This window comes from Rhinatrema bivittatum, chromosome 9 (assembly GCF_901001135.1).
Source record: "Rhinatrema bivittatum chromosome 9, aRhiBiv1.1, whole genome shotgun sequence".
In the NCBI taxonomy this organism is placed as follows: domain Eukaryota; kingdom Metazoa; phylum Chordata; class Amphibia; order Gymnophiona; family Rhinatrematidae; genus Rhinatrema; species Rhinatrema bivittatum.
This window is the reverse complement of record NC_042623.1, coordinates 89,676,570-89,703,106: the sequence shown is the minus strand read 5'-3', so window position 1 is coordinate 89,703,106 and position 26,537 is coordinate 89,676,570. Positions and strand designations below refer to the sequence as shown.

Here is a 26,537-nt window from a genome sequence, read left to right as displayed (position 1 = left end):
GCCAGAAGTCTTGGTCTCTAGCAGTGTTGGCAACAGAGGTCTTAATAATAAAAACATATATATATATATATAGAGGAAGTACTATTTGTCTCCCAGAGCCAAGGTGAGTCCTTGGCCTGGTTGAGTTTGCCTGACTTCCAGATTCAACAGCTCCGAGAGCTAATTTACCAAGTAGAGCTCGCCTCCCAGGTCTGCTAATAGTAGGCATCTTAGGGGGGAATCCCAGGGCCCTACAGGGACTGTGGATCCCTCTCAATTTCTGATTCCCAGGTAAAGCTTCTGGGGAAACCCAGAGGGCCTCCCGGCCTGAAGAAGGGGAATTTGAGGTCCCTTTGCCCTCCCCCTCTCCCTTGTTCTTTTCTGTCTCTCTCCTTCCTACTGCTGGATTAAAGCTTCTACCAATGGGGGTAGTACATGCAAAATGTATCTTACGCATGCTGGGGTAGATCTTTAAAAACCACGCGATCGCGTACTTTTGTTTGCGCACCAGGCGCGAACAAACGTATGCTGGATTTTATAAGATACGCGCGTAGCCGCGCGTATCTTATAAAATCTGGGGTCGGCGCGCGCAAGGGGGTGCACATTTGTGCAACCTGCGCGCGCCGAGCCCAGCGCGGCCTGCCTGTTCCCTCTGAGGCCGCTCCGATTTCGGAGCGGCCTCGGAGGGAACTTTTCTTCACCCCCCCCCCCCCCCGGCCCTATCTAAACCCCCCCTTAACTTTGCGCGCGTCGGCCGGCAGCCCCGCTCCGTCCTCCGGTCCCGGGGGCTGGTCCAGAGGCCTCAACCACGCCCCCAGGCCAGTGCCACGCCCCCGGGCCCGCCCCCAAAATGCCGCGGCACGCCCCGGGACACGCCCCCACCCACCCCTTTTCGAAAGCCCTGGGACTTACGCGCGCCGGTGGCCTATGCAAAATAGGCGCGCCGGCGCACGAGGGCCCTGCGCGCATAAATCCGGAAGGATTTACGCGCGTGGCCCTTTTAAAATCCGCCCCCATTCATTGTGGATAGCCTGAAAAGCAGCCCTGTCTGTGGCACTCCAAGACCAGAGTTGACGATCTCTGCCTTAGAAAAACTAAACATCTGCTTTTTATTTAAATTTCAGGCTGCTTGCAGAGGAATAGATTAAAGCTGAATTCATGAAAACCAAAGACCCTGGTTAGAAAACTGTCCATTTCCACTTGATGCCATTGCCTAAGTTGTAGAGGATGAGAAGGTTAATGAACATTACACGAATTCTGGGAATTATTAACTCAGAATTAACAATGGGTTCTCAGATTATGGCAGTGGTGAAAGCTAGTTTCATCCACTTCAACAATTACAACCATTATTAGAAAATAAAGATTTGGCAATGATTATTCATACTTTCATTACTAATTGGTTAGACTATTATAACCCTCTGTGGGTAGGAGTGCCAAAGAGAAGTTTACACAAACTACAAAGAATTCAGAGCTTGTTGGCTCATTTATTGCTAAAGCTAAGGCCTTTGGACTACATCTCTTTGCACGGAAGACACTTTATTGACATTTACTAGAGTTCTGTGATAAATTCAAACTACCGTCCGCTGAGATAGATTTTATAAACATACGCGCGCGCAAACAAAAGTACACCAGATTTTATAAGATACGCGCGCAGGGGTTTTAAAATCTACCCCTTAATGTTTAGAGAAGAAACAAAATAGGCCAGTAATATCTGAGTGCCTGGTTCAGTGGGGTCCTTCAGATTTGCAGGGGACCCTTTGTTTCGATGGCTCCATTGCTATCAGAAATAAGGCAGTTAGAGACTAGTAGAAGAGTTTTCTCATGTATTGCTGCTGTTCTATGAAATTCTGCATCTAATACATATATGCAGTTGTAGATAACTGCAATTTTTGAAAATTAGGAAAGAGTCTTTTTTTTTTTATACCACTGCTTTTTAGAAGATTTTTGGTTAGTTGGGATTTATATAATCTCAGGAAAACTTGGGATGTAGGTTATGTCATTCTGCAGTTTAAGATTCCTGAATGGTTTCTTTTTCTGTAACTTATGGGGGTAGATTTTTATGCCTAGTCTTTTGGCTTATTTATTACTATTCTAACCCCACCCCGGGGTGCAGGACCAGCACGGGTGAGGCCATCAAGTTATTTATACTCTTTTGGGTAGGCCTCCTACTAGCTCTTCTGATTCCTTTGCGTCCCAAAGTGTGGATTCTTTGATTAGGGGTAGAAAAGGAGACCTCTCAGGTCCAAGTGCGGGGTGACGAACTTCCTATCCTGAATTCCCTGGGTTAGTTGAATTTCCTCTGTGTGCTGGGTGCCCCAAAGAAAACAGCAGAGCAATCAGATTAGTATCTAAATGTAGTACTTTACTGTAAACAAGTTGGTTTGGTGGCCCAAATAAATATGATTTTTCCAGCTCCACAGTTCTCTTTCTTTCTTTCACTTAGGGGTACATTTTAAAAGGGCCACATGGGCGTCCATGAGCACGCAGTTTCCGGTGCACGTACATGGACGCGCCGATTTTATAACATGTGCGCGTCGCTGCGCGCGTGTTATAAAATCCGATACCCACGCGCACATGCGTACCCAATTTTATATCGGCACACACATGTGGGCGTGGGTATTTTGTTTAAAAGTGCATGGCGACGCAATCGGGCCTTCCCCAGTTCCCTCCCAGTCCGCTTCAATTAAGCAGCGGATTGGGAGAGAACTTCCTTAATACCCTACCTATTCTTCCTCCCTTTTCCCCTCTCTTCTCCTCTCCTCCCCGACCCCTAAACCTCACCTACCTACCTCATATTTTTTTTGTTTCAGAACTTACCTCCTCAGTGGACCAGCAGTAAGCTCCATGCGCCGGCTGCCTACCTAGTGGCACCTAATGGTGCTATCCCAGCCTGCCCCTTTTCAAAAACCCGGCTCTTACGCGCGTACTGTTTTGAAAATGTGCTCGGCGTGCACTTGGCCTGGCCATGCGCATATTTCCCGGTATTTGCGTGCACCGGGGATTTAAAATTCCCCTGTTAGTGTACAATTCTTGTAGCCTCTATCTGTGCAAGAGTCTTTGGTAAGGCCTGGAATCCAATCACTCTCCTAGGTTAGGCAGAGCAGTGGTCCCCTTTTGTTTAGGGCCCCTTTCTTGGCCAGGAACCCCTCCCAGGTGGCAACAAAAATCTGTCTGGGCACAAAGAGTTAATGTCTCTACCTCGCCAGGGATTAGGAGGACACCAGATGGGTGTCCTCCTGTTAGATCTGATGTTTACTCTCAGTTAGTTCTCTCTTCTCTGGCTCTGGATCCCTAGTGGAAGGGATTCTGTATGGAACATCACATCCACTGATGGGTAGGAAGAGGGGCAGAAAATCACTTCCTCCTGGGTCTTGAAAAAACATTTCTTCACTCCCCAAAATAGATAACTTTGGAGGTCCTCTACAACAGGTCACCACCCCTTCAGGGGCAGTTCTTCCCTAAGCCTGGGCGTCTTCAACTCAGGGTTCCTCAATCCCTGAGTCTCGGAAGTCCCGTTCCCATATTCTATCTTCTGGCAAACTTGCTTTATAATAATTTATTATTCTTAAGTTGGAACAATGCAGCTTTATGAATAAAAACATATTTACTGACTCTAATATACTCTGGTGGACTGTAGTTGATCTGTGACATCCCAGCTGTTGTTTGCATTTTGTTTTTTTGTATGCGATTTGCTCCATTTATTTCTGCAGTGCATCATTTAATACATTTCAGGTATCTGAAGGTCTGTATAATATCTCCCTTGCTCCTCTTCTCCTCCAGGGTATCCATATTTAGATCCTACAGCCTCTTCTTAAAGGGCTTCTGAAACAGACCTCACTCCATTTTTGGTCTCCTTCCTCTGGAACTTTTCCATCCTGTTTCTATCCTCTTTGAGATACGATCTCCAGAATCGAACAAAGTACTCCAAGTGAGGCCTCACCGAGAACCTTGTACAAGGGCAGTATCACCTCCTTTTTCCTGTCGGTTATTCCTCTTTCTATGCAGCCCAGCATCCTCTGGCGTTAGCTACCGCCTTGTCACATTGCTTCACTGCCTTCAGATTTCCAAACACAAGATTGCATGATCCAAGGCAGCATGGTTTTACCAGAGGTAAATCTTGTCGGACGAATCTGATCAATTTCTTTGATTGGGTGACCAGAGAGTTGGATCAAGGGAGAACGCTAGACGTAGTATACTTGGATTTCAGCAAGGCCTTTGACACAGTTCCATACAGAAGACTTATAAATAAATTGTGCACCCTTGGTATGAATCCTAGAGTGACTGACTGGCTGAGTGGGAGGCAACAAAGGGTAGTAGTAAATGGAGTTTTCTCTGAGGAGGGGGTTTGTTACTAGCAGTGTGCCTCAGGGATTGATCCTTAGACAGGTTCTTGTCAACATTTTTGTGAATGTCATTACAGAAGGGTTGTCGAGAAAGGTTAGCAAAGCTCAAGGAATGGTCTAAAGTCTGACAGCTAAGATTTAAAGCTAAAAATGCAGAGTAATGCATTTAGGATGCAAAATCCCAAGGGATAGGTGCAACACAAAAGAAAGAGGGATCTGGGGGTAATTGTATCTGATGATGATAAGGTGGCTAAACAGGTGGATAAAATGACTGTAAAAGCCAGAAAGATGCTTGGCTGCATAGGGAACAGGAATGGTCAGCAGAAAAAGGGAGGCGATATTGCCTCTGTATAGGTCCCTGGTGAGACCTCACTTTTAATACTGTGTACAATTCTGGAGACCACACCTTTGAAAGGATATGAATAGGCACCCAGGAAGGAACTGTTATGTTTCTTGTAAATTTAATAAAATTATAATTATTAAAAAAAAAGGATATAAATAGGGTGGAGTCTGTCCAGAGGGTGGCTACTAATATGCTCAGTGGTCTTCGTTCTAAAGCATATGGGGACGGATCTAAACATGTATACCCTAGAGGAAAGACAAGATAAGAGAGATGATAGAGACATTTAAATATCTCAAAAGGTTTCCTTGACAGGAGGTGAGCCTTTTTTAATGGAAATGAGGCTCTAGAAAGAGGGATCATGAGATGAGGTTGAAAGGGGGTAGACTCAGGAGTAATCTTAGGAAATATTTATTTACAGAGAGAGTGATGGATATGTGGAAGTGATGGAGACAAAAACAGTATCTGAATTCAAGAAAGCATGGGATAAATACAGGGGATCTCTAAGGAAGTGATGAGAAATATAATGCTAAATTAATTGGACAGATGGGCAGACTGGATAGGCCTTTCTGCCATCATGTTTCTCTGTTTCTTATCACCCTAAGGTCCCTCTCCTGGTCCGTGCACATTAGTCTTTCGCCCCCACATCACATACAGTTCTTTTGGATTACGCACCCCAGGTGCATGACTTTACACTTCATGGCATTGAATCTCAGCTACCAGATTTCAAGTTTACTTAATTTGCTATTCATTCTCTCTACTCTTTCAGGTATGTCCATGCTGTTGCAGATCCTAGTATCATTCGCAAACAGTCAGACTTTTACTTCTAACCCCCTCTGCAGTGTCGCTCATGAAGACTTTGTCAGAACCAGTTCCAAAACTGACCCTTGAGGCACTCCGTTTAGCACTGTTCTGTCTTCAGAACAGGTTCATTTTACCATTACACATTGCCTCCTGTCCATCAACCAGTGTGTAATCCACTCCACCACCTTGGCACCTACACCCAAACTTTTCATTTTATTCACGAGCCTCCTATGCACCACCGTATCAGAAACTTTGCTGAAATCCAAGTAAATTACATTGAGTACCCTTCTTTGATCCAGTTTTCAGGACACCCAATCAATAAATCAATCAGATTTGTCTGACAAGACCTTCCTCTGGTAAATACATGCTCCTCTGGATCCAGCAACCCCCTGAATTGTAGATAGTTCACTATCTTCTCCTTCAGCAGAGTCTCCATTAATTTTCTCACTACTAAGGTGAGGCTAACCGGCCTGTAGTTTGCAGTCTCTTCTCTGTTCCCGCCCTTGTGAAGTAGGACCACAACTGCTCTTCTCCAATCTTGCAGCACACTCCCATTTCCAAGGATCTATTGAACAGGTCTTTCAGCAGACCCTCCAACACATCTCTGAGCTCCCTCATTATCCTGGGATACTCCCCACCCAACCCCATGGCCTTGTCCGCTTTCAATTTTACCATCTCTTCCCATACATTCTCTTCTGTAAACGGAACTGAGTCTACCCCATTCCCATGTATGCTCTTTTCAACTAGCAACGGTCCTTCTCCAAGGTTTTCTGTAGTGAACACCGAACTGAAGTATTTAATTAATATTTCTGCTGTTTCTTCATCTTTCTCCACACATTGCTCCCTGTCTCCTTAAAGCATATTCGTTGTGAATATCCTGAAAACCAGATCTGTTTATGGCTCTTGAGGGCTGGAGTTCGGCCCTCCGTGGTGTATGCCATGGGACAGGCCCCTTTTTTTCAAGCATGTTTTTAGTTGTGGGTTTTTTTTATTGCTTGGGGTATTTTTTTTTTGTTAGCCATTCCAACCTGGTGATTAAAAGGAACAGGAAGCTGAGCAAATAATGGGATTCCAGTTTCAAATGTTTTTCCATAGCTACAGAATTGATCTGTGAAAAATCAAGTGCCATAGATAAATTGAAAAGCGCCCACTTGAAGCAGTGCACAGTGGTGCAGTTCCTTCCAGGCTCCTTTCCTGCTCTCCTCCCCCCCCCCCTCAAGTCCATGGAAAGAGGGCAGTGACAGCATGGATATTGGCTACTGCTCCTACCCTCCCCCCACTCAAACCACCATGGAGAATGACAACGGTGGTGGCAGAAACTCCCGCTGTACCTCTTGCTCTCCCCACACTGCTTTACTTAGAGCCCGAGGCGGTGCCTGCACACCTCCTCCCAGATACGGACAGATGGATAGACAGGCAGACAAACCCTCAACAACAGGTGCTCTTGTTTGGGGAAACACGCCTAAAAAGAACCAAGCACACTATAATTTGTTGAATATGAAAGGATTTTGTACTGTAATTTCCCTGCCCCCCCTCCAAAAAAACCCCTCACTTCGCTGTCTAGCAGACTGTCACCAGAGGCTAGGACATTGTTTTTTGGGGCATGCGATTAAAAAGCCTTTTTTTCCAACATAGTTACAGAGTACTTGACTGGTTTATTATTCTGTGTTTGGCAGTAATTGCTGTCAGCTGTTTGCCGTTAGTGTCTGACATGAAATATTTATGTTTTGTTTTGCTTTTGCATGGTGATGTTTTTGGAGGATTAACCGTTTAGTAGACTGTGAATGTTAAAAAGTAAGGCCACAATTTGCAAAGCTTACCTGAGCAGCTTTGCAAGTTTTCTCATGAAGTCCATGTTCATGGCCGTTCCGTTGTCTTTGGCGTCGAGCTGAAGGACAGATTCTTGCATCAGCACGTGGTGGTGTTTGCATGCAGTGTGTGCCAGCAGAGTGCTATCGGACATAACCGCTGTGCTCCTGTCAACCTGTTAACCCTCTGTACTGCGGACACCAAAACACCTTTTCTTTCCATTGCACGTATTTTTTTTTTTTTTGTTTTCTAAAATCGTACACAGCTGGTAGAAACTGCAGTAGGAGGATGCAGTTCTTTCTAGCAGTACCGTAAATTACGTGGGATACTATCACTGCTCAATTTCATCACAAAAGTCCGCAAACCGAAGGACAGTAACTTTCGAATTTATATTTCTGAAGTTCATTGCTCTGTAACAACTGACGTTTTCATTTATTTTCATATACTCTTTGGCTTACGACACTTTATTTAAGCACGTGATTATCCCCATTCTGTTAAATGCTAATTAAAGAGCTGGCTCGGTAGCAATGCTGTGGGAATCCACTTGAGAAATCAGGGTTTGATGCCAAAGGCAAGGCTGAGGATGTTGGGGACGCAATGTTCCCTTTCCCCTCCCTCACCAGGGGGATGTGGAGTTCAGCCGTTGCACATAAGAGACGCCATACTAGGTCAGATCAGTGGTCCACTGAGCCCAGCATCCTGTCCCACAGTGGCCAGTCTGGCTCACTTGGAAGTAGGTAGCAGAGTCTTAATAGAAAAGACCATTCCGGCTTGTTCACCCCCACTAATAAGAGGCGAAGCACCCAACTCTGTCGTGCTAATAATTAATGGACCTGTCCTCCAGAAACTTGTCCAAGTTTATTTTTTAAAGCTCAGCTATACCAGTAGCCTTGACCACATTCTCTGGCAACAAATTCCATAAGTTAGTTGTATATTGACTGAAAAAATAATTTTTTAAATTTTATTCTAAATCTGATAGCTAGACTATATATGTATGATTACTAGACAAATCAGAAAGGTGGTGTTAGCAAGTACAACAACTGCAACACCAAATCAATAGACTCTCAGGCCGATACAGAAAGAAACGTGGGAGTGTCCTGTGCCCGTGATACAGTAAACAAAAATATGCTAATTAGGGCCCGCGGTAAAAGGAGGCGCTAGGGACACTAGCACGTCCCTAGCACCTCCTTTTTGACAGGAGCAGCGGCTGACAGCGGGTTTGACAGCCGATGCTCAATTTTGCCGGCGTCGGTTCTCGGACCCACTGACAGCCACGGGTTCGGAAACCGGACGCCGGCAAAATTGAGAGTCCGGTTTTCAACCCACGAGCCGATTTTAAATTTTTTTATTTTTTAAATTTTTAATTATTTTTTACTTTTGGGACCTCCGACTTAATATCGCCATGATATTAAGTCGGAGAGTGTACAGAAAAGCAGTTTTTACTGCCTTTCTGTACACTTTCCCAGTGCCATCAGAAATTAACTTCTACCTTTGGGTAGGCGCTAATTTCTGAAAGTAAAATGTGCGGCTTGGCTGCACATTTTACTTTCTGAATCACGCGGGAATAACAAATAGGACCATCAACATGCATTTGCATGTTGCGGGCACTATTAGTTTTGGGGGGTTGGACGCACGTTTTCAACGCGCTATTACCCCTTACTGAATAAGGGGTAAAGCTAGCGCGTCGAAAACGCGCGTCCAACCGCGGGTTAACAGTGCTCTCCACCGGAGTGCACTGTACTGTATCGGATGATACATTGCATAAATATTTATTTATTAATTAGTTTTTTTTATTCCGGTGTTCAAAGTTAAGTATCACATCGGTGTACAAACTAATCATGCCCTGTTATAGGCATTTAAAAAATTAAATAGCAAACAACTATATAAACTTATTACCAAAACCTCATAATCAAAATTCACAAAAAGTCATGTGTGTAATATGTATCTGTGCACAAATACACAATTTCAGTTGTACCTGAGCACTCTAAAAATATGTATCCAAAATGTAAATGAAAGCATTAGTTCCTAAAACTACATAAACCCGCTTTTAAACTGAATGTGAGAAGCATTAACAGGAATGTAGGTTTATTCAGTGACTCTGCTGCAGAAGTTGGTAACCAACAGAGAAGTATCTCATCTACTACAAAAAAGCTCCTCGGTACACTCAGTTGTGAAAATAGCGGCCGTTGCATCCGCGCCAGTAATGGTGGGACCCTCATCTGCTGTTTGAGCCATGGAAATGCTGGAGTCTGAGTTTTCTCTCTCCCTAGACAAACACCTGCTGTTGAGTGTGCATGGGTGCTTAGAAAGCACCTTTTTACCTGCCCCTAGTAGGGAAAGAAATACAACAAGTGAGGTAATCAAATTTGCAGATGATACAAAACTGTTCAGAGTAGTTAAATCACAATCGGGTCTATCCAGTAAAGTGCGGCCGCGTTTACCCCGCTCCTAACCCGCATTCTACTAACTTTCCGGCCGCGTTAGCCCTTCCTGCGATCCCGAATCCCCTTTAACCTACTCCTACCGCGTCCTAAAATCCCCGGGCAATCCCTTCCGCTCGCGGCATGTATATTGCATGCAAACGAGCGAATTAGCTATTCCCTAGCATCCCGTAACCCGTGCCCCGACTATCGCTATCTTTCCCTGCCGTTTTGTCGCGCGTTTAACCTGCTAACTTACCGCCTACCCTTACCCCTGCGGTAGAGGCAGGGGTAAGGGTAGGAGGCAAGCTTTCCCCCAGCCCCCGCTCACCTGCCCCGGCCGCGATCACGGGTGCCGGTCTCCGGGGCAGCCCCAGTCCTCTCCCCTCCTCCCGAAGCAAAAAAAAAAACCCGAAAAAAACGTAAAAGCAAAAAGTAAGTCGCTTCGCCGCTTCACACTGTCAGTGTCTCTTCTTCCCTCCTCCCGGAGTAAGGCTGCTTTTCGCGCCCTGCTTCGGGAGGAGGGAAGAAGAGACACTGACAGTGTGAAGCGGCGAAGCAACTTACTTTTTGCAGCTCCCTCCGGACATCGGACCTCTCCTGCCTCCCGCTGCGCGACTTACTTTTTTTTGCAGCCGTCCGGCCATCAGCAGGAACGGATCGTGGCTCCCCTGCCTCCCGGCGAAGATGGACGCTTGCACGGGGGAAAGCGGCCCCTGTGCATGCAATTGGCCGCTCAAGACGTGACGTCACTACGTTTGGCGTCACGGCATGTGACGTCACGTCTTGAGCGGCCAATTGCATGCACAGGGGCCGCTTTCCCCCGTGCAGGCGTCCATCTTCGCCGGGAGGCAGGGGAGCCACGATCCGTTCCTGCTGATGGCCGGACGGCTGCAAAAAAAAGTAAGTCGTGCAGCGGGAGGCAGGAGAGGTCCGATGTCCGGAGGGAGCTGCAAAAAGTAAGTTGCTTCGCCGCTTCACACTGTCAGTGTCTCTTCTTCCCTCCTCCCGAAGCAGGGCGCGAAAAGCAGCCTTACTCCGGAAGGAGGGAAGAAGAGACACTGACAGTGTGAAGCGGTGAAGCGACTTACTTTTTGCAGGCGGCCATCTTCGTGAGCAGCTGGAGGCAGGAGAGGTTGTCCGATGTCCGGAGGGGGGTGCAAAAAGTAAGTCGCTTCGCCGCTTCGTACTGCCAGCCCCTTCTTCCCTCCTCCCGGAGCAAGGCTGCTTTTCGCGCCCTGCTTCAGGAGGAGGGGAGGGGGGACTGGCAGTCCCGACTTCCTGGTATCTGTCATTTCAAATGACATTTGAAATGACAGATACCAGCGTGGCGTGAAGCGTTAGGCCCGCGCACCCAGGATACTGTATAGGCGCTCTATCCAGTAAAATGGGTTGCGCGGGCCTAACGCTTCACGGACCCTTCTTAGACGCGGTTTACATTTGCATGAAATTATAGTTCAGGATCGAGTGGTAGGTGAGCTGCACTGTGCGTGCGGCAACCGCGGGTGCGCCGGGCACTAACGCAGCTCTTCCTACCGCTCGGTACTGGATAGACCTGAATGAGATTGTGAGAAATTGCAGGAAGACCTTGTGAGGCTGGAAAATTGGGCATCCAAATGGCAGATGAAATTTAATGTGGATAAGTTCAAGGTGATTCATATAGGGAAAAATAACCCATGCTATAGTTACACAATGTTAGGTTCCATATCAGGTGCTACTACCCAAGAAAGAGAATTAGGCGTTATAGTGGATAACACATTGAAATCGTCGGTTCAGTGTGCTGCGGCAGTCAAAAAAGCAAACAGAATGTTGGGAATTATTAGAAAGGGAATGGTGAATAAAACGGAAAATGTCATAATGCCTCTGTATTGCTCCATGGTGAGACTGCACCTTGAATACTGTGTACAATTCTGGTCACTGCATCTCAAAAAAGATATAATTGCGATGGAGAAGGTATAAAGAAGGGCTACCAAAATGATAAGGGGAATGAAACAGCTCCCCTATGAGGAAAGACTAAAGAGGTTTGGACTTTTCAGCTTGGAGAAGAGACGGCTGAGGGGGGATATGATAGAGATGTTTAAAATTATGAGAGGTCTAGAACGGGTAGATGTGAATTGGCTATTTACTCTTTCGGATAATAGAAAGACTAGGGGGCACTCCATGAAGTTAGCATATGACACATTTAAAACTAATCGGAGAAAGTTCTTTTTCACTCAGCGCTCAATTAAACTCTGGAATTTGTTTCCAGAAGATGTGGTTAGTGCAGTTAGTATAGCTGTGTTTAAAAAAAGATTGGATAAGTTAATGGAGGAGAAGTCCATTACTTGCTATTAATTAAGTTGACTTAGATAATAACCACCGCTATTACTAGCAATGGTAACATGGAATAGACTTAGTTTTTGGGTACTTGCCAGGTTCTTATGGCCTGGATTGGCCACTGTTGGAAACAGGATGCTGGGCTTGATGGACCCTTGGTCTGACCCAGTATGGCATTTTCTTATGTTCTTTCTAGAGCTGTCACCAGCCCTGAAGAAACAAGGATCTAACAACCCAGAGGAAGTGGGTCTGTGCTGCTGTCCAGTGGGTGAAATGTGTTTGGCGACCCAGGACTTTGCTACAGGGAAAAATAATTGCTGTCTAAATGGTTTTTTGGTGGTGATCAAGCTATATTTCCTGAGGCACAAGGAGATCTTCACAAGGTTCCAAAGCATCAGAGTATTTTGACTGACCCCAAAGTAATTATTTATTTAGATTTTTTTATATTCTGCTTTTCATACTTTTTTCAGCACTTCAAAGTGGATTACACTCAGGTATTGTAGGTATTTCCCTATCCCTAGAGGGCTTATAATCTTAAGTTTGTACTTGAGACAATGGAGGAGTAAAGTGACTTGTCCAAGGTCACAAGGAGCAACAGCAGGACTTGAACCTTGGTCTCCTGGGTTGTAGCCTACTGCTCTAACCACTAGGCTACTCCTCCACTCTGATTACACTAATTGAAGTCTGGACTGTGATTTTGAAACTTGAAGCCATGCTTTTCTCAAAAGTAGATAGGGTGAATTCTTTTGTTAAAAAAAAAATTGGGAAAAAATGATTTTAGAACAAGAGAAGATTTTTTGGTCAGAATGATAAGAACAAAGATGAAATTCAGCTGCTAATAATGCATTTCTTATCTTATTTCTATGCTGCCTTTAAAAAAATAAACTCTTATTCAGTTTACAATATTAAAATACTATTAAAACATATGATCATAAATCACATCACTCAACCTGTTACGAGCGCGCGCGGGCGCGGTCGTCGTAAGCGGGTGGTGGTGAGCCCTTGGGCCCCGGCAGGACTCAAGGAGGAGCCCCAAGCCACACCGTGGGAGGTGAGCTGAGCAGGCATGGTGAGCCAGGCAGGCAGGAACAGAAGCAGGGAGTCCGACCCTCAGCCGGACCTGCATGCCCATGGTAGCCAACACGGGGAAGTTGACTAATGAACGGTCCTCCGACTGTTCCCGGCCCTTTCGGACCTGCCGCAGGGAACGGCAATGGGCAGCAGGCCGGACAGAGGCGAGGGCAGACAGAGTCCTTAAACAGAAGACATCAGACGGGGCAGAAGCAGGCTGAAGCAAGACGGAGACATCAGGACAAGGGCTGAAGCGAGACACAGGAAAGATCCAGGCGAGCAGGAACTCCGATGCTGGGATACTCACATCCGAAGCCCCCTCGGCTGGCAGAAGCTCAAGAGCCCGTGGGACGAATCCCTCCTGTTGGCCACTCCAGGGCCCAACAGGACAGAAGGCTCAGGAACCAGACGAGGACGTAGGTCAAGGCAGAGACAGGAAGACATCCGGGCAAGGGCTGAAGCAGACACTGTAGACAAGGCTGGACGGAAACATGGCACTGTCCATCAGGGCGCCCTACTCAGCCCACCCGTGGGACTGAGTCACAGACCACCCTGTCCCAGACGCGCCCTACACAGCCCAGGAAGGCTGGTCGCGGACCACGCTGAGAAGGAGGGTGCAGGGAAACTCCAGGCGAACAGGAACTCCGATGCTGGGATACTCACATCCGAAGTCCTTATGGCTGGCAGGCACAGGAACAAACATCAGGCAGAGACACTGGGCAGGGATCCATCAAAGCATAAGTGATCACGGAAGACCTGGATCAGCAAGGATACAGACGACTGTAGGACCTGATCCGCAGGCCCTTTGCAAGTGAACAGAAAGTCCTTAAATACTGGAGGTAGAAGGCAACTCCCTGGGAGGAGCTTGCCAGGACCGCCCACCGCTGGGCCTATAAGTCAGGTGGAGAGCTGCGGACCAGCCCCTAGGAGAAGGGCGTCGCCAAACAGGAAGTCCAAACGCTGGCATGCAAGCCACAGGCACAGCTAGGCCTCTCAGACCCTGGAGCAAGTCCCGGATGGAACGTAGGCGAGGCCCTGGCTTCAGAGCAGCCTCTGGAGGAAGGTAAGAGACCTCCTGTAGCGCAGCAGCAGGGGGGATCGCAACACAACCAATCCACCAGATTCTTGTACAAAGTGAGAAAACAGTAAACTGTAATATACACGAATCATATAATCTGCATACATTAAAATAAAACATTTCTATCCTAATACAGTATAAGAAGGCATAATGCAGTTAAGTTAGAATCTTAAACATATAAAATCATATAAATGAAATATAAAAAGCTCAAACCTCATCCTCCTTCCCACAAAACAATAATAAAAATACACCTAATCCAAACATATCTCTTTAACCCCAGTACAAATATGTGCTCCTGATCACTCCCAAAGGAGTAACCAAGCAGCACGTACAACCATTATGTTGGGCTTGGATGACAGCAGGATTGAGCAGGGCCACACATGGCCCAGGCAGAGAGGAAGTTCAGGGATTTATTAAAGAGAATGTTATTCTCTAGAAAAACATTAAAAGAAAATTCTTCAAAGCTTCAAAACTTATGGTGTATTCATTTTTCTGTCCTTAAGAGATGTTTTCCCATTGGACTTAAGCATAATCTTTGTGAAGTTTTACAAATCCCTAATGAAGTGCTACCACCTTTTTTTATTATATGCTTTTTTACGTGCTTATGCCTGGTTCTAGAGTTGTCAGTCCGTAAATCGCCAAGGATTGTTGATTTATAAATAAATAAATAACGCTTTGGCTTCTCAAAAATCTGTTCTTCTGGGCTATGTGCCCAGTTTAACACAGTAGCTAAAATGTGAAGGATTACATGATTTGGAAAAACCACTTTGTTGGCTACATCTATTAGAATCGGACAGGAACTGGATCTTAAAGTTATTTATCCAGAAGCAGGATGTTCCTTTTCTTGCTCAAATGTTCAAAATCTACCTCCTTGTTACCTGAGGCACTCAAGAGTAGGAGACAAACATCTTTACATCTATCTAGATAGGATGCCTTGTCATTAGGGGTCCTGTTTTAGTTTGACATTTTCCATGTAAACATTTGAACAAACTGAATAGTGTTGCATGTGGCCATGTGCATTTTTCTTGTGGCCAACACAATGATCCTCTCTTCTTCAAAGTAAGTTTGAGAAAATGAGAACTCTTGACAAGTACGCCTAGTAGATGTAGTTAGTGGTAAGAAAACCAGACCTTACCCATTATTTCTATGTCTGTATGCTGCCTTCCTATAGCCCAGATAAAGTATGTTTGTTTGTTTTTTGCCAGGGACACAAAATGGTTTTTTTTATGCTGTATTCTATTTTGTTTGCTCTTGATACCACCTAGAACTATTTTGGTCTTATATAAGTTTGAATATATATATATATATATATGCTGGTGTTTCCTCATCTTAATTTTTTCAGCAAGCTTATGGATTACGTTTTGTAAGTTGAGATACAGGGTCTTGAATATAATATTGAAATGAATATAAAAATACAATTAAAAAGAATAGAAAAGAGAAGAGTAGATTATCCATACATACACACAATGTATTAAACATTTTCTCCCATTTTTTTCTCCATGGAGAAATTGCTTAACACATAGGGCCCAAAGATTGAGGGAAAACCACACATTTTATATTTGAAAAAGAACATTTAAAAGTTGAAATATTTTGAATAAAAATGGACATTTTTATGCATACAAAGAGATGCAAAATAATAGTTGTAGGTACATTGCCACAACATTTTCTGATTATTGTCACTGAATCTATTTGCGACGAGCAATTGCAAAAAACCCCCCCAAAAAACAGAGGTCTTGGGTTGGGGTTAATAAGTATGGTAATTTATCAAAGACAAGTTTTATTTTATATATGTTGTACACCGCCTAGGTTAATTGTAGTGACCAGCAAGGTGGACTAGAAAGGTGGACTAGAAAACAGGTAAAACAGTGCTTTTTTGTTTTCTTCTGGTAATACATAATATTGTAAGCCTGTTTTCAGTATCCTTGTGAGTTAATAGAGTTACCAGCAACTTTTCTGCCATTAAAAATAGAAACAAGTTGTAAGCATTTATTTTTCACTATATCCTATAAGCAGTATATGATATTGCTTTTAGCATTTATAGTTTTCTTTCAGAAGACAGCTAAATTTAGCTGATCCACTATAGCACACTTCTGAGGGAACAATATCTTTTGTGAGTCAGGATATAATGTATACTGTGGCACAGAAACCAGACTGACCACAGGTTATTTGTGTGGTCAACTGAGAAAGCTCTAAATATCACACTACTCATCAGTCACGGATACTGCGTAAAAGTCGCATCAAATGATGATAGAACAAAAAGTCAAAGAAAACATGAGTAACATTTGCTGCTATCATCAACAGAAGGGTATAAAATGATCAATACTTCTTTATTTAGGATTCAATAGTGTTTCTGTGTTTTTATAATGATTCCATGAAATGACTTCCCTATGGTGCAAGATCTAATTTTATTCTTGCATCCAGTTTTTGTTGAGAATGTTCCACAATGCTTTTGCATTGTAGTGAGTGGTGTTAATTCAGTTTTTAGGTGCTGTGTTCTCCTGTCTGAAAACAGATATGCTACTGCTAATTGTAACACAATTTTTTTTGTTTTGTTTTTGTTTTGTTAGGCAGTTTTGATCACAATGAAACCCTCTGGTGTGCCCACGGGATGGATTGTTCTTTCCCTGTTGATTTTGGTTCGGAGAAGCACTGCACAGTGTGAGGAAGCAGCTGTGAGATCAGAGATAGCTGTCAATATGAGGTACCACCTGCCCAATTTCACAGCGGAAACTCCCATACAGAACATTGTTCTGCATAAAGGTCATGTCTATGTGGGAGCAGTGAATAAGATCTATGTCCTTGATGAAAATCTTGTGAACATGACCGTGTACAAAACCGGCCCCGTGCTGGAGAACCCCGATTGCCTGCCATGTGAAGACTGTAAAAATAAAGCAAATTTATCTAACAGTGCTTGGATTGATAATGTCAACATGGCCTTGCTGATGGAAACGTTCTATGATGATCAACTCATTAGTTGCGGCAATGTACACCGAGGAGTTTGTGTACGACATGTTCTTCAGCCAGATAGGCTTTCAGATATAGAAAGCGAGGTGCAGTGTATGTTTACCTCACCTGCTGAGGAGGAATGCCCTGGATGCCCTGACTGCATTGTAAGCAACTTAGGAACTAAGATCCTGATAACTGTAAAGGATAGATTTGTAAAATTCTTTGTTGGCAACACTGTGAAGTCTTCACTCGCACAATACCCCTTTCCGCATTCCATATCCGTTAGAAGACTAAAGGAGTCACAGGATGGTTTTGAGTTTCTCACGGACCAGTCTTATCTTGATGTGCTGCCCCATCTCAGGGATTCTTATCCCATTAAATATATTTATACCTTTGAAAGCGGCCAATTTGTTTACTTTTTGACTGTTCAGCGAGAATCAGTGGAATCTCAGACTTTCCACACAAGGATCATTAGGTTCTGTTCATCTGATTCTGAACTACACTCTTATATGGAAATGCCTCTTGAGTGTATCTTTACAGAAAAGCGAAGGAAGAGGTCAACCAAAAGAGAGATCTTCAATATTTTGCAGGCTGCATATGTGGGCAAGGCAGGTGCATCTCTAGCTGAGGAGATGGGCTTTGGACGGAACGATGATGTTTTATACGGCATATTTGCACAGAGCAAACCAGACTCTGCGGAGCCAACAAAGAGATCTGCCGTCTGTGCAGTTTCTGTTGGTACAATTGATGACTTCTTCAGCCGTCTCCCGCACACAAGAAATGCAAAATGCCTTCAACATTTTTATGAGAAAGATAATAGATATTGCGTCAATAAAGTAAGTTTTCTCTAATTTACCCTTTGCAATTTTTAGGCATTCATATGTTTTAGCATCTGCTCCTGAAAATTCAGCATTCCTTTGTCTGCATAAAGGTTCATGTTCAGATGTATGCCAGAGATGGAAAGAAAGGCTGGAAATACTACATGTTGTGTGGGTTTTTTTTGTTGTTTGTTTTTTTTTTAACTGAGAAGCATTCCACAAGGTAAAACAGAAGTTATTTTGCTTTTCAGATTTGACATCCACTATCTTGATGCCCATGGCTAATAAAGACAGTTTCTCTGTGTATAATACCATGCAATGTTCTTGACCAGTTGCTTAGGCTCTGTAAAAAGCATTACCTGCAATATATAGCAATGTGGAAGTGCATCTATGGAAGAAAGATGACAGAACATTTGCAAAACAGATTTAAGGGTCTGCTGGTATTTTTTTTTTTTTTAGGGGGTGGAAATAAATAACTTGAGTTGCTATACTTTTATTTAACTAATTAAATCCTTTAGAGTTCATATGTTGAATAACTGAATTATTAACTACTTTCCATCGTTGTTATGGATTTAATCAAGCATTAGTATAGCAGTCGAACTTATGCTGTGAATTCCCAAAGCTAATCCCATTAATGCTAAAAAGCACAATTCTTAATTGAAAATGAATTCTTACATAGGTTGGCACTTATCAATCTGATAAATCTTGTTTGTCACCTGAACTTAAAAAAAACCCAAACAAGCAGCCCATTAGTAGAGTGGTGCCTCATTTATGGGGGCTGTATGAGATGAAGATAGTAGATAGTTTATAAAGCTGGGCTTTAAATCAAGGGGATGTAGAGAAAAGACCAAAATCTATATCTGTTAGTTTATGTTGGCCATAGAGTATTAATTGTTAACGGTATGTTGTTGTTGTATGATCCTCCAGAGGCCACACTTGGCGTATGGTGTAGTGTCTTGGTCCTTCTATTTTAGAGGGATATAACAGAGATGGGCATGTATAAGAAAGAATAACAAAAACTTTGCAGTTGTGGTAAAATATTCCAGAACACCATGAGCAAATGCCAGGGCAGTCAGGAACAGAGCAGACAGCTCTACACAGAGACTGGGAAGGTCACTTTCTGGAAACAATTGGATGATATCTGAATAAAAAAGGAAAAGTGTGTTAAGCCTGATTTATTAATGTATTTTTCCATAGACACAGAATGGAGGAACAACCTAGGAAAAAAGGGGATGATTAATTAGATTTAAAGGTGAAAATATTTTATTGTTAGTGATCAGGTTATTGAATCTTCTAACTAGCGAAATTGTGAGATACACAACTGGTGAACAGAGAGAGTCAAATCATTTCACAAGCATACTTGGAATTAACACACATGGGACATATTTATTAAGCATTTTTTACATAGACATAAAGGGGACAAGTTTCAAACTGTCTGCATTAGGCCAATGACCATGTGTACCTTTTACCTGCAAGCTTTGTGCCAGTGCTCAAAGAAAGTGTAAACATGTTCTCTCTCTTTGAAATTTGCTGTGGGTACACAATGCGTAGCGCCACTGGTACCTGTTTTTTGTGCGGATAGAATTTTGCACTTGAAAATGTCATCTAGATGCATACCTTTTCTCCACACACACACCCCCTCCCAGCCTAAACATGCCTCCAGGATTGCCTCCTTTCAATATGGCTGAAAGTACACATGTTGTGGAACAGCGTGTTAACTTTCAGTCGCCTTGAGGGAGGGCAGTTATCAGACAGCTGGTCAAAAGCTTTGAAAATCATCCTTTCCATGGGAGAAAACCCTTACTACGTCTGACTATAATTTTGGAATATATCACTGATTTTGTTCAGTTGTGTTAAACAATCAAAGCTGGCCTAATTTCAGAGGATGCAAGTCTTAAGACAACAAATTTTGGTAACTGTATAACTGTTAAAAAGGCATTTCAGGTTTTGGACACCAAAATCTACCTTTTTTTTTTTAATGTGTTCTCTTGGCCTTTGTGGTCTTTAAGTTTCTTGGCATAAGGACCTAGTCTAGAGACCTGGTGGTGTTAAACTTTTTATCCCACTCTAGTACCAGAAATGTCTCACCCTCTAGGGGAACATATTGTTCTTCTAGTAGGTTAACATATACAGGGCTTCCCAAATCTGTCCTAGAGATGTCATAAACCTGCTGGGTTTTCAGGATATCCATAATGAATGTTCATAAGATAAATTTGCATATGCGAGATATCCAGTGAATGCAGATGTTTCTTATACTGTACAAATTCATTGTAGATATCCTGAGAATTTGACTGGCTCTGAGGTTATCAGGACAAAGACTACTGTAATGTCTAACAGCAGTGTCTTCTAGTATCCTGTCAATTTAGATCTCCCCCTTCTTTTAAAGAAAGCAAACATATAGGAAACAAAAAACATAATCATTTGTGTAAGCAAAAAGCATATATTGTATTTTATTGGTGCATTTCTAATAAGTCCAGATGCTCACATTGCTTTACAATGCAACCAGAGTGGGTAACTCACATAGTTCTGCTATTCTCAGATGTTCTGGTGTCCAGTATTCAAGTCTTAGCATTCATAGCTGATGGTTGGATTTCAATGTATGTAACTGGTTGCTCTGAGCTGTGTGTCATGTTTCCACTATATTCCCTGAAATACAGATTCTTTTCTTCATGGTCTGTTTCCCCATTTTCTGATATAAGCTCATGTTTTTGTTTCTTGATCAAATGTTGGCAGTTCTGACAGTTCTGTCTGCATTTTCTAGCAGGATCTGTCTGGACAGGATATGACCTTGGAGGATGTAGCTTAGCGATGATGGTGCAGGATTGCAGTTTACCATCTGGTCTCTGCATCATCATTCTCTTTCCTTGTACAACTGGTAGAAGTTTGGCACACCTGTTCATTTCATTTCATGTGATTCTGTTTAACTTGAAGCTTCTTCTTGTCCAATTAAGAGTTTGATTTTTGGTTCTAGTTGTAAAGTTGCTCCCAGGCCATCAATGGGTGTATTTCTGAAGACCGGTATGGCAATATATGGGTCTCCTCTGCTATATTTTTGTCTTTCGCAATTAGTATTTGATGTTTTAAATTCTTTCAGTATGTCTACTTGACTGTGAATAATATGAACTTGATGTTATCAGTTGAAATCTGCAGCTTTGTGCAAAGTACTTGAACTCTGCTGTGCTATATTGTGGACTGTTGTCTGACACCAGTTCTTCCGTTATTCTGTATCTGGCAAATATTCACTTCAGCTTGTTGATTGGCTATAGAAGCCAACATTTTTCTCACACTATAGCTCAAAGTAGTGGATATAATAGTCCACAGCTAATATATATATATATATATATATATATATATATATATATATATATATATATATATATATATATAGCTAATATATATTTTTAATTGTCCAGTGTTTAAAAAAAATTGAATGCAACTTTTTGACATATACAAGTCTATTGTGGGATCATAGGATCTTTTGAGATTGAGGCACAGTGCTGTAGGCAGATTGTATGCTTCAAAACAGCTCCCTCAGTTTGAGAGTTCATACCCAGCTAGTATTGTAAGTCTCAAAACTCTGTCTTTGCATTTTTACACTTCCATATATTCTTGATGTCCTAGCTGCACAGTAAGCTTTCAAAGTTGTTGATATTACCAGTCTCGGCCTTTCAAGGTTAGTCCATTCATGACCCATAATAACTCTTGGAAGTTCCAGAACACTGCTACTTCTACCAGGCGTGAACATTTTGTTCTTGACCATCCAGTGAGAATGTTTTTCTTGTAGTCCTGACATTTAAGTCTTTCATTTCCTCTTTCAGTTCTTTTACCTTTTGTTAAAGACTGATCAATTCCTGCTGAGAGTATCAGCAACTGGAATTTCTTTTCCTGGTTTGTTGCCTTCATGTTGTATTTTTGGAGTTGCAGCATCATTCTTTGCAGTTTGGCTGATGCTGGTGCAAGACTTCTCTTAATTATTATCTTTAGTGGTTTGTGATCTTTTTCTACCGTCACTTGCTGACAAAGGCATGCCTGGTGAAGTTATTAACAATCAAACACGTTGGCGTGTACTTTTTCTTAAGGTAGGCATCGTTGCATCCTGTAATTGTGAGTGACTAATTTTCTTTCTTGTGCCAATATTGCTGAAAGTTCTCATTTAGAAGCATTCATTTGAATGATGACTTCCGATTTTTTTACATAGTAGTATTCCAGAGTGGTGGCATCTGAGATAAATTGCTTTATTTTTTCAATTGCAGTTTTGCTGTGCTTCTCATTGGAAGTCCATTTTTATTTAAAAGGTTTCTCTTTGGTGACAAATTGATTGTGAGGTAGGAAAAGATTTACACTGTACTAGTTCATAGTGGGCACATGCATATCAACGGGCTCCATGCTTTCTGAACTGCTTTGGGTCTGCTGTCAGTTGCACTTACAAATATTCTGGCTGTAGTTGCTGTTTCTCTTGGTACGGATTCCTTCTAGTGCTGATCCGTTTACTCTGACACTGTACCAATCCATTTGTTTTTCTTATGACACCATGTTGTGGTGTTTGATTTTTGTGTTACTTGGAGCAAGGTCAGAAACTGGAAACGTGTTCTTTACAAACTGGCACCAGCAATGAATTGTCCCGTAGAGAGCATACAGTAGTTCGCCAAGTAGGTTGACATATATATACGGTGAACCATAATTCTGTTTGTCTAGTGGCAGGCAGCATTTGCTGGGCTTTCAATATATTACATACATCACAACCTAAAAATCAGGAAACAATACTGAAAATTTTATTTAAAAAAGATTTGTCCATTCCAACTGAAGAGCCATGACAAATGGCCATCAACTCATCTTCTTTCTATTTCCTTCAGCACTAGGATGCTGATTAATGAGGAAACAGGGAAAAGACACACATGCAGCAAGCTAAAAGGTCCAGGCCCTTAACTGACATTGGCGCAATCCTGGCATAGCTGTTTATCTGCAAAAAACCAGATGCAGTATTCTAAACAATTATATACAATCTGACATCTTAAAACACAAAGAGCTCTTTACTAAAACAATGAAATCATCAGGTAAGCTGTGTTATGCCCCGATCTTAAAATCCATATAAAACCACAGTTCAGCATGTTATGACTAAGCTAATGAGATGCAGACTGTGGTCACACAAAAAAACTAAACATGGTCTTTTTTTTTTAATGCAACTATAATGCAAGTAGTCTATTGCAGCTCACCTTAGTTCATTCAGAGATGTGGGCTTGGTTAACACATTCTGCAGGGGATTTGGCATAGACAAGGAAGAGCGCCAACGTGTTGCATCTCTACTCACTCCCTCCCCTTTCCCCCATCGTATTTGCTGATTTTTCTTTTTCCCCAACCCACAGAAATCCTCCCCCATAAAGTTAGGGAAACTCCAGTGATCCCCACCCATTCCCTATCCAATACAAGGGAAGCATAAGGTAGAGAGGAGGAGAGTGGATCTTTGCCTGAATTGCAGATTTTCTGTCTCATAGTTTGAACCATATGTTGCATGCATACATGTACAGGTCATGCCACAAGTGAAGGGGCTGCTGTAGGAGTTGGGCCTGGGCAGAAGAGTTGGAGCCATGCCTAAGGCAGCTTGGAGGAACCACTTTTGGGCCCAGGTCTGGGATGCAGAAGAAGAGAGAGAAGGAAAAATGTCAAAATAAAGATACAAATAATATAAGGTTAAAAATAGAAAAGAAAAAGATATAAAGAATTTATTTCCCTTAGTTTCTAAGAATTGACTGGCGCCTATGTTTTCTTAAAAAGAATTTCCATTCCTAGTGTACCATCTATGGGAATCCTTTCCCCTCTCTGATCAGAGAGGAGTATACATGGTTCCCGAGAGAGAATCTTAAGGAGAAAGGTAGAGAATGGATTACCCTGGCCTCATGTGCATTTAAAAAAACTAATAAATTTAACAATATTCTATCAGCAAGAACATGGATTATATACGAAAGGAAACAAAAAAAAATCAATATACCATAAAAATAATTGCAAGAAATTATAAAGCACTCTTTTTTTTTTTATAAGTTCCCAGTATGGTGAGAGTCCAAGATACAAATACATTTTCTTGAAAGATCAGTACAAATGGGATAGACACTAAAGCAAAACAGAATGCTAATAATGTTATCACATTATAACTCCAAATTTTACAGTATAAATTGCCAAAACATCATTAAACTGTGGATATCGGCTACTATAGAAAGTTCTGAGGAAGACTGTGAATGAATATCTGAACCAAGATATAGTCTATCAAAGCCCAGAAAATCTGCTGATTAGTTGGAATCCTAAATTGTATGAGCCTTTTGTCCATGTACAATTCAACACTTGCAGGGAAACGTCAGCAAAAAAGTAGCCCCTGTTTGACTTAGAATATTACCGTAATTAAGAAGTTTTCAAGAGTCCGGGGCAGCACATGCTGCCTCTGAATGAATTCAGATTTTTAAACAAGATCCGATCTTAGTGCTGAACAGCTTGAGGATCCAGTCAAGATTACTAAGATTTATTACCCTTTTCACAGCAAAGGGTAATAAATCTAGGGTTGGCTAAAATGTTCACTCCCTCTTCAGCATTATCATCGCTAGATTTGATAACATCTCCTGTTATGGCTGAGTTTTGCCCAGTAGCTAATATACTTCCACAAGCGGAGGTAAAGACACATCAAGAAGATGGAGTAATTTAAAAAAAAAAATGTTTGAGTAGGTCAGTGGCACAATATTAGACAATTGCAGAATGATCACAACGCAGAGATAGTAATAATCACAAGGCTATGACCAGGGAGAGTCATGGGTAAGATTTAAAAGCAGCTATTCTGAAGCTTTCCACATTTTCTGCTTTCCTCCTCAAAGTGATAGTATTTTGAATAAGTGTGTCAGTAGTTTCATGTAATATTATTTTAATTTCGCACTCCAGTTTTCGTACATAAATTGCAGCTTATCTCTTCTTGAATTCTGAGCTTTTCTTCCGTTTTATCCATGGCAGATCTTTGCTGATTCATTCTAATGAGAACCACTGCTTCTAGCCGTTCCCTGCCTGCCAAAGAAATTCCAAAGTTATTTCTTAAGGTAGAAAGTGAGGAAAAAATCTCTGCTTCTGGTACAACTGAGGATACTGAAACTTGAAAGGGGACTTCAGGACTCTATCCAGTGTTACTTGCAGGCTTCATTTAATTTGACACAGGAGACAATAAACATGTTGTGCCCACATTATCTCCATACACAAATGGCAAGGGAATATCAGGGGCCTACTCTTCCACCAGTCAGCTGCTTCCCATAGGCCCAGAACTTTTTACCGAATCTAAAAGTTTCCAGGGATCTTTAACATAGAATTGCCTTTTTAAGGAGCCTTAAGGAGGTGCTGTGCAGGCTACCAAAGAAGCGCGGAGAGTCTTTGGTAGCCCACACAGCACCTCAATCCTTTAAAGGGATATTTCCTCACCCGCGGATGTCAACAATCTAACCAGGGCACCGCGATGATCAAAAGCTATTGGATTTGCATTTTCCAGGAATCACAAGCGTTCGCCACACTCAAGATCTTCTAGCGATAGCGGCCAGCATCGCCTTGCAAAAATACTACATCCACTGTGCATTCCATTCTAAGTCGGGTCCTTGAAGAAGGGGTGTCCTCACCCCGAAACCACGCGTTGTCGGACAGCAAGAAACCTCATTCTAAGTGGATCTTAAGATAAGTACTTCGAGTACCAGATTAAATAATTTATTTGCCTGGACTGCAACAGCATATCATACAGCACAATACCCGGCCACCTAATGATTTGCAAAGCTCTGAAGAATTAATAGAGCTTATCAGCACGATAACCCTTCATTTGGTATCGTATGAAGGTGGACCATTAATTTATAGAGAAATTATAGGTAGCAAGTTTCATATTTTCTATATTCATTTTTTTCTTCCTTCCCTTCTTTGGGTCTCAATTTTGAGCTGACAGTGAGCCAGTCAGAGTGAAATTGAGAGATATTAATTCTTTGAGAACAGATAGAAGTGAAAGAGGTGAACCAATCAAGATATGCATAAGAGAGAATCCCTGCTCCGTGGACTATCTAGTCAAGAGACACAGACAAGACAAATAAGAGACTTCAGGAAATTTTCATTACAGTAAAGATGGTTATAATCAACAAGGGTATGATCAGGGAGAGTCATGGTTAAGATTTAAAAGCAGCCTCAAAAAGGTTGGTTTTTAGGCGTGACTTGAATATGGCCAGAATAGGATTGACTCAAGAAGACTGTTCCAGTGTGGAGTGGGGCTGGCAATGGAAGAGAAGAACAGCTTGCTCGGTGAAAGGAAGTCATAAGGAGAGGCATAAGTGCAGATAAAAATAAGTTGCAGAGCTTTTCACGCACATTCTCATGATTTTATATATAACCCCTCTTGGTTTTAGGCCACCTAATTGAAGGGTTTCAGCAGAGTCCCAGGGTCATAGCTTCTCTCCCGGATCTCAAACAGCTCTCACATATCAGATTAGTAAACCTGGAGGGATGGGTTCATCGGCGGGGAGGGGAAAGACCCCCCCCCCCCCAGAGTCCTTTGTGCTGTGAGGAAATCTTGTGCACTCACTCTCTCTTTAACACGGTCACTGATATCTTGGTACTCAC

General features: G+C 42.5%; 1 protein-coding gene across 7 annotated transcripts in view; it reads left to right on the top strand.

Moving 5' to 3' along the window:
• Positions 1 to 26,537, top strand: part of MET (MET proto-oncogene, receptor tyrosine kinase) — a 253,667-nt gene that overhangs the window by 48,405 nt on the left and 178,725 nt on the right. For 6 of the 7 annotated variants that reach the window (XR_003858556.1, XM_029615254.1, XM_029615253.1 and 3 more), the window contains one exon: positions 16,728 to 17,942. The exons of the other annotated variant lie outside the window; for it this stretch is intronic. Coding sequence is in view for 5 of the 6 variants with exons in the window: in XM_029615254.1 (XP_029471114.1) it covers positions 16,728 to 17,942 (1,215 nt within the window). In the remaining variant the exon portion in view is untranslated. The remainder of the gene's footprint in view (positions 1 to 16,727; positions 17,943 to 26,537) is intronic. 7 annotated transcript variants of the gene reach the window in all.